The sequence below is a fragment of the Symphodus melops genome, assembly GCF_947650265.1.
Source record: "Symphodus melops genome assembly, chromosome: 22".
Lineage (NCBI taxonomy): Eukaryota > Metazoa > Chordata > Actinopteri > Labriformes > Labridae > Symphodus > Symphodus melops.
The window spans coordinates 18,922,145-18,934,644 of record NC_136712.1 but is presented as its reverse complement, the minus strand read 5'-3'; the positions used below and the strand labels follow the sequence as shown (position 1 = coordinate 18,934,644).

General features: G+C 50.5%; 1 protein-coding gene across 1 annotated transcript in view; it reads right to left on the bottom strand.

Moving 5' to 3' along the window:
- Positions 1-12,500, bottom strand: part of scube1 (signal peptide, CUB domain, EGF-like 1) — a 79,515-nt gene that overhangs the window by 12,717 nt on the left and 54,298 nt on the right. The window contains exon 8 of the mRNA XM_079335524.1: positions 4,836-4,958. Within this exon, the coding sequence (XP_079191650.1) occupies positions 4,836-4,958 (123 nt within the window). The remainder of the gene's footprint in view (positions 1-4,835; positions 4,959-12,500) is intronic.

Sequence of the window (12,500 nt, the reverse complement as noted above, 5' to 3'; positions counted from 1 at the left end):
CCTCCGTGCTCCCTTTAAAGTCATGCCCCTCTGTACTCCCTCTGAAGCCACGCCCCTCCCGCCTCTGTGCTCCCTCTAAAGCCACGCCCCTCTATGCTCCCTCTAAAGCCACGCCCCCTCTCCCCTCTGTGCTGAGTGAATGAGTTTGATCCTTGTGCGTCCGTGTGGGTGAAACATGTAAAAGGTCAGCAGGATGAGCGGTTTACAGACATCACAAACTTCATCGTGACAAACACAGACTCAGACCCAGAGAGGCGGCCTCATTAATCACAGAGGACATGATAGTAAACAAATACAGCCGCTCCACTCCGAACGGCACGAGAGCTGAACGGCACATCTGGAGAAACTGCATCCTATCAGGGAGCGAGGTCCAGGCTCACCTGCTTCATTTCAGGCCGTCCTGTCGGGGCTTCACATTATAACACGGGTTTGTCATGAGGAGGAGGTCGTAAAGGTCTGCACCCCAAATCACCTGACCAAACTGAAAGGTCACATGTTATCCTCCATAGTCTCGATTTGGACCAAATCTGGAAATTGGTTCTGGTAGCTGGAGAGGTGCCTGAGCACTATCAAGCTGCCCTTGAGCAAGGCACCTATCCCCCACACAAGCTCACGAGTGCTCACTCTGACGTCTCTCCATCAGTGCATGTCCACAGGTTCCTGATTGAGCGTGTGTGTGTGTGTGTGTGTGCGTGTGTGTGTGTTTGAACTACTGCCCTTTGTGATGTCATGAAGGGAACATCTCCAAACGGCCTGTTTGAGCACACACTTTCTGAAAAGTGGAGCAGGCAGAAGACGGAGAGGATGGACTTTTCTCATCATTGACTTTAATGTCCGTCTGATTGATCTGATCTGAAATCTAAATGTTGATTGGCTTTCGCAACACGGCGTCAGGATGTCATTTAGAGGATTGTGATCTGCTGATTTTTGGAAAATCTGTAAAAAATAAAGATGACTTTATCAGAATGTGAGTATTTTGCTGACCTCTGGCTCTGAGGTGTTTTCACAGAGATCGACGACATTTATCAAACGTTCCCTCCGTCTTTCTGCTGTTCTGAAAAATTCACCGCAAAAAGATGAATCCCTGGGAATCACACGATCAATCTCTCCGCTCCGGCTCTCTCAGCCAGCTTCCTCCGCAGCGTTTCACCAGGAGCTGTTTTCTCTGGATGAGCTCACTTGCCGAGAAGAGAGTGATATTTAAATGAAAGGTCATGTCGGAGCTGAGCAGCGCAGGGATCAGCCAATGGGACGCAGCTGGCGTGGCGCTGTGGCGAAAGGTGTGTCATAAATAAGCACAGGCGCTCTGATGTGGATCACACAGCACTCAACACCACATTATTAAAGACTCAACTTATTATAGACACCAGCGCTGCTGCACAGTTAATCCAACACACACACACACACACACGCACACACACACACAGACACACACACACGTTCACACTGTGTGGTGGTTTTGGGCCGAGGACAGAAGCACCTCCGGGTTTTGTTGTTAATAAAATCATTTTGTGTTCGACAGCTCTCCTGGCTGCTTGCTTCGACTTGTTGCTAAAGACATTTTTATTTCCACACACACACACACACACACACACACACACACACACACACACACACACACACACACACACACACACACACACACACACACACACACACACACACACACACACACACACACACACACACACACAGCAGAGAAAGTCAGCTGACATCCTCCGAGACGCCACGCAGGCTTAACCTTTAGCTCTTCACACACGTTAAAGACGCGTCTCCTGTAGCATTCCCTCCATGCTCCGTCTGCACCCGCCCCCTCTGTGCTCCCTCTAAAGTCATGCCCCCTCCCCTATTGTGCTCCCTCTAAAGCCACGCCCCCCCTCTGTGCTCCCTCTAAAGCCCCTCCCCCTCTGTGCTCCCTCTAAAGCCACGCCCCCTCTCCCCCGTGCTCCCTTTAAAGCCATGCCCCTCCCCTATGTGCTCCCTCTAAAGCCACGCCCCCTCCCCCTATGTGCTCCCTCTAAAGCCACGCCCCCTGCCTCCCTCAGTGTTCCGTCTAAAGCCACGCCCCTCCCCGCTATGCTCCGTCTAGAGCCACGCCCCTCCCCTACTGTGCGCTCTCTAAAGCCACGCCCCTCCCACTCTGTGCTCCCTCTATTGCCATGCCCCTCCCCTACTGTGCTCCCTCTAAAGCCACACCCCCTCCCCCCTCTGTGCTCCCTCTAAAGCCCCGCCCTCCCCCCTCTGTGCTCCCTCTAAAGCTACGCCCCTCCCCCCCTCTGTGCTCCCTCTAAAGCCACACCCCCTCCCCCCTCTGTGCTCCCTCTAAAGCCCCGCCCTCCCCCCTCTGTGCTCCCTCTAAAGCTACGCCCCTCCCCCCCTCTGTGCTCCCTCTAAAGCCACGCCCCTCCCCCTTAGTGCTCAGTCTAAAGCCACGCCCCTCCCCGCTATACTCCCTCTAAAGCCACGCCCCTCCCCCTCTGAAGGTTGAAGATGTTGAAGACCTCCAAAAGGTTTCCTCAGTTCTGAATGTTCTGGTGGGCGGAGCCTGTGTGGGGATGACTCACACACGTTCTGGAGTCACATGGTCCAAAGTAAGAAGAAAGTTTAGAGCTGAAGAAGCATCTTCAACACCTTCCTCCAGTCCAGTCAAGCTTTTATCAAGCTTTGAACTGATGCTCCCTCTAAAGCCACGCCCCCTCCCCCTATGTGCTCCCTCTAAAGCCACGCCCCCTGCCTCCCTCAGTGTTCCGTCTAAAGCCACGCCCCTCCCCGCTATGCTCCGTCTAGAGCCACGCCCCTCCCCTACTGTGCGCTCTCTAAAGCCACGCCCCTCCCACTCTGTGCTCCCTCTATTGCCATGCCCCTCCCCTACTGTGCTCCCTCTAAAGCCACACCCCCTCCCCCCTCTGTGCTCCCTCTAAAGCCCCGCCCTCCCCCCTCTGTGCTCCCTCTAAAGCTACGCCCCTCCCCCCCTCTGTTCTCCCTCTAAAGCCACACCCCCTCCCCCCTCTGTGCTCCCTCTAAAGCCCCGCCCTCCCCCCTCTGTGCTCCCTCTAAAGCTACGCCCCTCCCCCCCTCTGTGCTCCCTCTAAAGCCACGCCCCTCCCCCTTAGTGCTCAGTCTAAAGCCACGCCCCTCCCCGCTATACTCCCTCTAAAGCCACGCCCCTCCCCCTCTGAAGGTTGAAGATGTTGAAGACCTCCAAAAGGTTTCCTCAGTTCTGAATGTTCTGGTGGGCGGAGCCTGTGTGGGGATGACTCACACACGTTCTGGAGTCACATGGTCCAAAGTAAGAAGAAAGTTTAGAGCTGAAGAAGCATCTTCAACACCTTCCTCCAGTCCAGTCAAGCTTTTATCAAGCTTTGAACTGATGCTCCCTCTAAAGCCACGCCCCCCCTGACTGAGCACCTCCACAGACGACACGCATGGAAACAGAAACGTGTGAGCATCTTCTTAAAGAGATGATCGATACAAACTTCCTCTCTGTGAGACCAGCGGGTCAGAGCGTCTCACGAGGACTGTGCTCAGGAGGCTCCATGGAAAGAGTTCGTCTTCCCCCGGACTAATGTCCTGCAGGATGTTCTGCGCCGCTGAACCGGACCAGCGATCAAATTGTCATGGATTTTCTAATCAGACTCCAGATGGAACACGGGCCGGAACCAGGTCTCAAGTTTCCTGTTCAGATATCAGGGTCCCAGCCCTCAGGGCAGACATGTTTGATGCCTTTTTATTTAGCAGGATTTAGAATCACAGGATCTGCTGAGCCTCACGTTTTCCTCCACACGTAGATTTAAGGACTTTCCAGGAGTTCATTTGGTTTCATTTTGGACAGAAGAGCTGACGAGGACACGGAGGACGGCCGTCTCTGTCTCTGTACATCGTCTTTTATTTCTGTCATTCTGAGTGACTGGAGGTCCATCGTTCACGCAAAACAACTTTCGCTGCAGCTTTTGTTCTCTGTGTTGCTGCAGAGGCAAAAAAAAAAAAAAAAAACCCTCCCCAGAACGGACTGACTTGAGTCCTGATTTCAGGTCCCAGCTTTGAAAACTAGAAACACAACCACGCTACCGCAGCAAAACCAGAAATCTGATCAACTTCTTCAGGATTTGGTTTTCAGCTGACACAGTGCAGCATCACCAGACATGAGTCCACTCCTCCTTACTGTCGCCTTTCCATCGAGCGAATATCCAAAACACAACAAACCAAACAGATCAATAAAACTTTAAAAGTGTTTGAAATACTTAAAAATGAAACAGGTCAATGAGCCCTGACATGACTCGACTTCTTCCATGGAGTTTTTCCCTTTCAGCATTTTATGAGGTCAGTTCAATAAAACATACCTATGTCATTGTGTTGCTTATAGAAGGAGCAAAACCCTTGCACCCCTTGTACAGAGGCTGTAGTCCTCCAGGCGGGCGGCCCTGGTTCAAATCTCTCTCTCTCTCTCTCTCTGTCCCCCGTTATCTGACTCTATCCACCATCCTGCCTCGCCAACAAACATCCAGAAAGCCGAAAAATTCAACCTTAAAGTTGCTGAGCACACCTTGGAAATTTTGGCAAGGGCCCAGGGAGGCTGTGGCTCAGCGGTCGGAACATTAGGGTGGGGTTGGATCCCCGGTTCCTGCGGCCACACGTCGGATTAAAGCTGCATGTTTCTGCTTCGAGTCGATCGAACACTTTCCAGCGAGGAAAGTCATCAGAACACCAGCTGATACATCTTCATCACTCTGAGCTTCTGTTCGATTCAAACCTCCGAAGCGTTTTCCAGCCGACAGCTCGGGCCTGAGAGATGAGGCAGGGAGGAGGTGTGTGATTGACAGCTGTCACTCACTGACCTTGGCACGAGCGTTCGTCGGTGAGCAGCTTGTGTCCTTTCTGACAGCTGCACTCGAAGGAGCCCACCGTGTTCCTGCAGAAGTGGTCGCAGCCTCCGTTGTTCTCCTGGCACTCGTCGATGTCTGCAGGGAGGAAACAAAACAAACATCAGGAACATAAAGCAGCTCAAAACGTTCAGATTTAAAGCGTCACGCTTGTTTGACAGGCGGCGTGGAGCAGGTCGAGCTCGCCGTCTCATCCTATGACACGGAGCATTAACATCTGACCGCTCTCACTTAAACATGGCCTGCGTGTTCACGGGGTGGAGTAGCGATGAAGACCATCCAACATGCTCGCTGTGCGCTCGCACTGCAGCAGCTCGCTCCGCTGAGCTTCCTGAGGTGAGAGAAGGGAAAGGTCGAACTCGTCTTTCTCTGTTTTCACCACAGCAAACGAGCTGCTCCCGATTCTTCCTGCTCGGAGACAGACGGAGGGAGAGACGGCTTCTACACCCTCGGCCTGTTCACTTCAAACTCACGTGTCCTGAAAGCAGATTCTACACGAGCGGATGTTTTCAGCTCGACTTGCTTGAACTTCTGACTCTCAGATTTGACTTCGAGAAGGTTCACTGGACTTTAAATTAAATGCCTTTCTTTCATGCTCCTCTTGAACTGTTTTTAATTATTCTTCATACTTCTCATATTTTATTGAAGTACTTGTTATTTTAGCCTCGTGTTTGTGTAAACGTATCGATTCTGATTGTCTTTGAGTGTTTGATCGATTCTTCTTCGTCTCTCTTTGTGTCTCCGTCTGTAACTTTGTGTTTCTGCTGCTGACGGTCTCGCCCAGGTCTCTTCTTCATCCCGACTTGGTTACACTTTTTGCTTCTCTGAGATGTCCGACCTGAGCATCTCAACAGGAAGGTCTGTGTGCTCCCTGGAAGTGCTCGGATATTTTTCATGGTGGTCGTAAACAAAAAGATCAGCTGGGAGAAAGTGTCGGCTGAATCTGTGCAGAATAAGAAGAGCTGGCTACCTGAGCTGAGGTCCAGGTGTGGAGCGAGGGATCCAGAGGCACAGATTCTACAATAATAGATAATAGTGGCGAGCTCAGTCGGCCCTGAGGCAGAGCGCTCGCTGCCAACTGCAAACCTCCTGTCAGATCAGGTTTCACAAAACCAAAGCGTTCAACCTGGCGCCCTCGCCTCCTGCAGCCCCGTGTCCTCACATGAACCTCGTCTGCACAGTCGAGGTTCCTTTATCAGGCGTGTGCATTTCTACAGCATGTGCACGCGGACGGGGGAGAGGGGACGTTTAGGAGACAGAAGTTAGAGGTGGAGCGGAGGGAGAAGAAGGACGAGGACGAGGAGCAACGAGAGGGGACGATCGTCGGGCAGATTAGACGGGCTGAGCCATTTGATTGGCACTCTAAGTGATGAAAATTAGGAGGTATTAACACCTAAGCCCCACTACGCCAGATAAAGGAGAGAGAGAGAGAGAGAGAGAGAGAGAGAGAGAGAGAGAGAGAGAGAGAGAGAGAGAGAGAGAGAGAGAGAGAGAGAGAGAGACAGACAGACAGACAGACAGACAGACAGACAGACAGACAGACAGACAGAGAGAGAGAGAGAGAGAGAGAGACAGACAGACAGACAGACAGACAGACAGACAGACAGACAGACAGACAGACAGACAGACAGACAGACAGACAGACAGACAGACAGAGAGAGAGAGAGAGAGAGAGAGAGAGAGAGAGAGAGAGACAGACAGACAGAAGGAAAAAGTCACAGTTGAAGAAAGATTTATGTTCAGTCTCTCAGACTTCAGTCCCGACTGCTCGTTTCTTCACAGGTTCAATCAATCAGAGCGCTCGGTCAACCTTTCAGTGTTTCTATAAAAGGATCTTGAACCTGCGTTCATCATGCTGCCTCACACACCCGTGGAACTTCAAATCGATCATCGGAGCGACTTGCAAAAAGAAAATCTCCTGATGCAAGAAAGCACGACTGTCCCAGTGGAAGAAGACGCGTGACGTTAATGTACCGACGCAGTGTTCAGGTGAACAGTGGGGGGCAGTATAGAGTCAGGAGGGACGTCACAGCAGGGACATCAGAAAGGTTTGAAGACAGGCTGATCGACCAGGTCTGCACTGTGTCACAGTAACTCCTGCACAGCGACTAACAGGCCTAACAGGTCGACGAGGAAAAACTGCAAAACAGAAACAAGTCAGGGAGCGTGACTTCCCTGCAGGACGGAGCAGACGGCGTGTTCCGTCGTCAACCATTAATCAAGATGATCTGATTATTGACTTTACTATGATCTGAGCCGTGGTCTCAGGTTTAGAAGAACAGCGGCCTCTTCAGGTCCCTGCATCGACCCGGGGCGACGGGCAGCGTCATGAATTAATACGACACAAGTCAAAAAAAGTGACGGACCGGTCTTTGTAGGTCCACTTAATGCAGCCAATATTTAGACGGGGTTGGATCCGGGGGTTGGAGCCTGATCCCTCAGTTATGAACGGGGTCAGGAGGAGGTCCAGGGTCCGGTCTGTGCAGAGTGATAGGAGCCTTTTAGAAAACAACACCGCGGTGTTCAGGGCCCTCCTCGCCTGATCCTCCCGCTCTGCCTCCTCAGGGAGCTTCTGCTCACTCAACTCTTCATGGAGCCCAGACCTGCACTTAAACAGGTTTCCCCCTGGACTGGCTGAAGGGAGGAGACAGAGGCTCCGGGTCCAAGGAGAGCAGGGCATCTGTCTGAGTAACATCAGCTGATAGAAACATTAGAACCTGGGCCCTGTTTAATGAAGAGATCTTTTGGAAGTGTTCCAGAACACTCCGGTCTGCAGCCTGGACTCAAAGAAGGTCACCACAAACAGCCGCTCCTTTCACCTCCCTGCTGCTGCTTTACGTGTCCTGAACTCACCATTTAGGTCGCCATCGTTACAGACAAACTGAACTACTCAAGCCGACCCGTGTGCTGCGATGCCAAGTGACTAAAAGGAAAAGGAGCCGCAGGTCGGACACGTGCTGTCGGCCGAGGAAGAAGACGCTAAAAGCCTCCTGTTGAAATGTTGTTTTGTTGCCTCTCAGGAAGTGTGCAGAAATATCTTCTATGTAAAGCAAAAGGTCGATCTCTGTTGGGGGGACATTTTCTGCACATATCAGCTCCAGCTCAGGCGATGTCGGATGTCTGTACAGCTGACTGCCAGAGAAGGACTGAGGCTGAACTGTCAGCTGTTTGGGTTAGGATCATGATTGATTCCTCACGTCCTGTCTGCTGTCTGTGACCTGCAGTCAGCGACCGTCAAGGATTCAAATCTATCCTTGCAATTGACCCTTTTTCTTTTGACAGCAGCTCAGAGGACGCTGCAGACGGTCTGACTTCGGGTTACAAACCTGCATGAAACTCCAGAGAAGAATTTCAAGCTGGTGAACAATTAAAACCAACAACATGTTTAATCCACAAGAAGAGAAGAAAAAAAAGCAACGGATTTGAAGAAATGTGAAGACATAGTTGTACTCAGACTGAGAAAGACAAACACACACGCTCTGCCCACACTGTCTCCGCTCTAATGCCGATGTTAAACCGGGGGGATACCACTGTGGCTCTACCCGACAGACAGACACAGCTCGGTAATTATCCTGGCAGCCACAAACACTGGCAGAACCACGGCATCGAGCCACACTTAATGGCCACTCTGGGGACGGCTGAGCCTTATAACAGGGGATATAATTACCTTTAATGGAGCTTAAATAAGCTTTGAGCTTAAATAAATACATTAAGCCTCAGAACATCTTGAAATGATAAAGTCTGAAGGAGGAGAGAGAGGACAGATGAAGAGAATGGAGGCTGGTCTTCATGTGTGGCGATGTGGAAAAAACCTCATTTCTTCTTCTGGTATTTCATCTTCTTCTATTTATCTATTTATTTATTTATTTTTTATATATTTATTCTATTTATTTTCTATATATTTATTCTATTTATATATTTATTCTATTTATTTATTTATCTATCTATTTTTCTTCTTCTATTCAGGATGAGATCTGTGATTTTATAGGCTGACACGTTACATGATAAGAACACTTATAAAACCATCTTGGAGTCACTTTAACAAGTGTTTCTTAAAGTCCTCTCCTGAAAACAAACACCTGTTCTGAAGGTAACCACTAGAGGGCGCTGGGGAGATCGTTGTTGTCACTAACAGTAACGAACCTGCAGACCAACGTGAGCTCACGGCCGTAAATAGTTGGATAGACGTGTTCAAGTCACGAAGGACGAAACCACGATGTGCGTCAGGATGCTCCGGCCGTCCTCCATGACAGTCGGCACTGAGTGGAGAGCGTCTGACAGGCTGACGTTCCTGTGAGGTCACACTGCTGCAAACACTTGAGTCTGTGATTTAATTATTAACTCTTCATTACATGAGTCGGGTCGTCGTCCTAGTTTAATGTCACACCTGAGCTGCAGGGTCACAACTCTGGTCATCCCCCTCTTCCTATTGGCTGGGAAGAAAATGTAAAACAAGCCACAATAAATGACCCCAAGTAAAACTACATCATCCATCCACTCAACATATTTAATCCCGTCTGAGGTGTCGGGGGTTTGAAGCTGATCCCGGCTGTTATTGAGCAAGAGGCGACCTACTCAACCTGTCAATCACACGACTGACTTACAGAGAGAGACACACACGTTCCCACTCGTGCATACGGTCAGCAGGTTACCTCACGAGCACGTCTTCAGACTGTGAGAGGACGCTAGAGAGAGAGAGAGAGAGAGAGAGAGAGAGGCTGCTGTCCTGCTGGGCGTTCAAGCACAGGACCCTCTCACTCAGAGGCTGCAGCTCGAACCCCATCAGAGCAAAAGGCTCAAAACACAACGACATGGAGCAGAGTGCCAGAGCACGTCGTCTCCTTCTGTTATGAAAGGCTTCTGTGATCAGACACATTTAGGTCACATGATACCATGACAGGTTTGACCTACAGAGAACCAGAAGGGGCTGAAATGTTTCCCCTTTAATCTCTGCGTGACGTCGGACAGTTCACGTTTTTATCCGGCCGAACTGAAGAAATGAACCGGCGTGGCTTCAAATGTTTGCCTGTAAAGAATCACATGAACGTGATGCACAAACATCTGGAGGGCCAGAGGCTGAGCCCGAGGTCCGAGGGACGCTCCTCATTAACTAATGACTGCAGAACTGCACACGGACAATAATGAGGAGATGTAGGCGTGAATCTCACCGTCTGCTGATTCACAACCAGCTCATATTCACGTTTCCTCCGCCGTCCGCCCTCATGAGAGCCGAGGCGTTTCTCACTTTCACCAGCCGAGCACACACACACACACACACACACACACACCCACACACACACACACCCACACACACCCACACACACACACACACAGGATCCATCTCTGACATTTCCTCGAGGCGATCGATATCTCCCCTCGCTGTGAGCTCTGGGTGTTCCACCTGACATTTCCGGCGTGTCGGCGACGGGCTGACACGGCCTGCACGTCACACACAATGTGCAGGTTTCTGAAAGCTCAGTCCAGTGCTGCGTCTGGGGCCTTTTTTAAAGCTCCCTGGATTTAGATTTAAGAGCAATTTTACGACTCAAATAAAGAAATAGAAAAGCTGGCGTGAGCCGGGTGTTTCCAATTGAACAGAGCTAACGAGAGCTCTGAGAATGGAAATGGAAAGTTAAGAAAAGAAACAAGTCTGGTTAATGGATATTAAAGGTCTAAAAAGACGACATCACACTGAACGAAGCATGTCGTGCATCAAACCGCTGACATGCTCAGAGAGGAGCGCTGACATTGAGCTGAAGTCGTGAGCTCAGCCAGGAAGGATTTACGTTTGTAATCCAAGATGAGAGCAGAAAATCTTCAAAAACATGAACGCATGTTCCCATCCACGGGAGCGATCGAAGCGTCAGTGTCAGAAGTTACATCATTCAATCAGTTCGGAGGGGTTCGAGGAGTGTCGCGCAGCGTGTGACACATCTTCCTCAGCTTCTCCGAAACCAGAGTTAAAAATCCAACATGGTGCCCGTTTGGACTCCTTCCTCCCATTGGCTCATTTCCTGTTTATTATTAACAAACATGTCACGTCTTCTCCTTCCTGTTTGTAAGAGACACAAACTTGACTTTTACGTCTTTGAAAGACGGCAGAAGAAGTTCTGTGAATCTGAAGATCTGTCGTTCTTTTCAGCTTCAGTCCTGTCGGACACGATGCATTAAATAATTCAATATGGTAATCCAGAGTGGACCCCCTCCCCCCCTCCCCGCCCCAGCATCGATGAGGGGGGGGGCAGCTGAAGCCTAACTGCAGCATCCAGAGGTCAAAGCCGGGGTCAGGCTCTTATGTAAGAGAGGGAGGTGAAACAGGCTGAGTGAGAGCGTGGTCACTCTGAGACGAGCCTGTGGGAATGTGCAGCTCGAGGGCAGACGCTGCACACAGTGGAGACTTTTACCAAATATAGTTTTACCAAATATTTGCAGAGAAAAGCAATTAAAGTGAATACATTTGCAGAAACCCAAACCTGAACAAATAATTAGGGAGTGAGTGCGGGGGATCTCGGCTTTCTGCTCGGGGTGTTGCCGGCGGGGAGGACGGACATCAGGCCCGGGAGGCGGCGTGTATTTACTCAGGTATTAAAGCAGCCCAACGCTCGACTGCGTTTCATAACAAACACTCAAAGAGGACCAAGGGAAACGTTTACACAACAACAAAACAGCCAGAGGTCCGGACCCCGACGGGACCAGAACACGGCCCGCTGAGCAGGGTGATGACAAGATGACCCTCCATACTCTGTCTCTGATTGGCTAACTTCATATGCAAGTGGAGCCTTACGTCACAGAGGACGTTTATCCTCCGCTGGATGGGAACATTAGTCTGGGTACGGCGTGCATCGACTAAAGGCGGGAAAGATTCCCAAATACCCGACCCGTACCGTCCCACTTTTTGGAACCCTTCTGTTGGGGTGGGAATGTCGATCCGACCCTGAAGGCTGGAGCTAAACACTGCAATCCGCTGATTGGTCGAAAGACTCGTCACTTCCCGTGCAACAACCCGCCGTGTTTAAACACACAGTCGATCGATTATTGGTCTGTATCTCTGCACGCAGCCTTCTCTGAAACAGCGTGAGCGCCGCGTGTCAGAGACCGAGTAGATGAAGCTGCTATGATGTCACACAGCTATCAGCATCCGGCTTTACCGGACCAAACTGTACCAAACTGGACTGATCCAGACCGGAGCGCTGGGTGGAACCGAGATGTGCTCAAATCCAAAGTGAACAACTGTCTGCATGTTTCTGTGCACGCGTGCTGATCACACTGCTTTACAGTTCGTCCTTTCATTTCTTGGTAAAAGGATGTGATCATGTCTTTGTCTGTGCAAGATCATTGTGTGTGTGTGTGTGTGTGTGTGTGTGTGTGTTTTAGGACGTCTCGGGTAGAGGAGGAAATGCAGGCCAGTGAGAACGTGTCTCAGGTGCCAACACACTCTGAGCACAAGACAATACAGCGACCACACGCTATCCTCAGAAACCCCCACACACACTCATCGGTGCACCAAACACACACGTAGAGATGCATAATATGTGTTAATTAACCCACAAGAACAGATGCACATATGGACACACACACACACACACACACACACACACAACACACACAACACACACACAC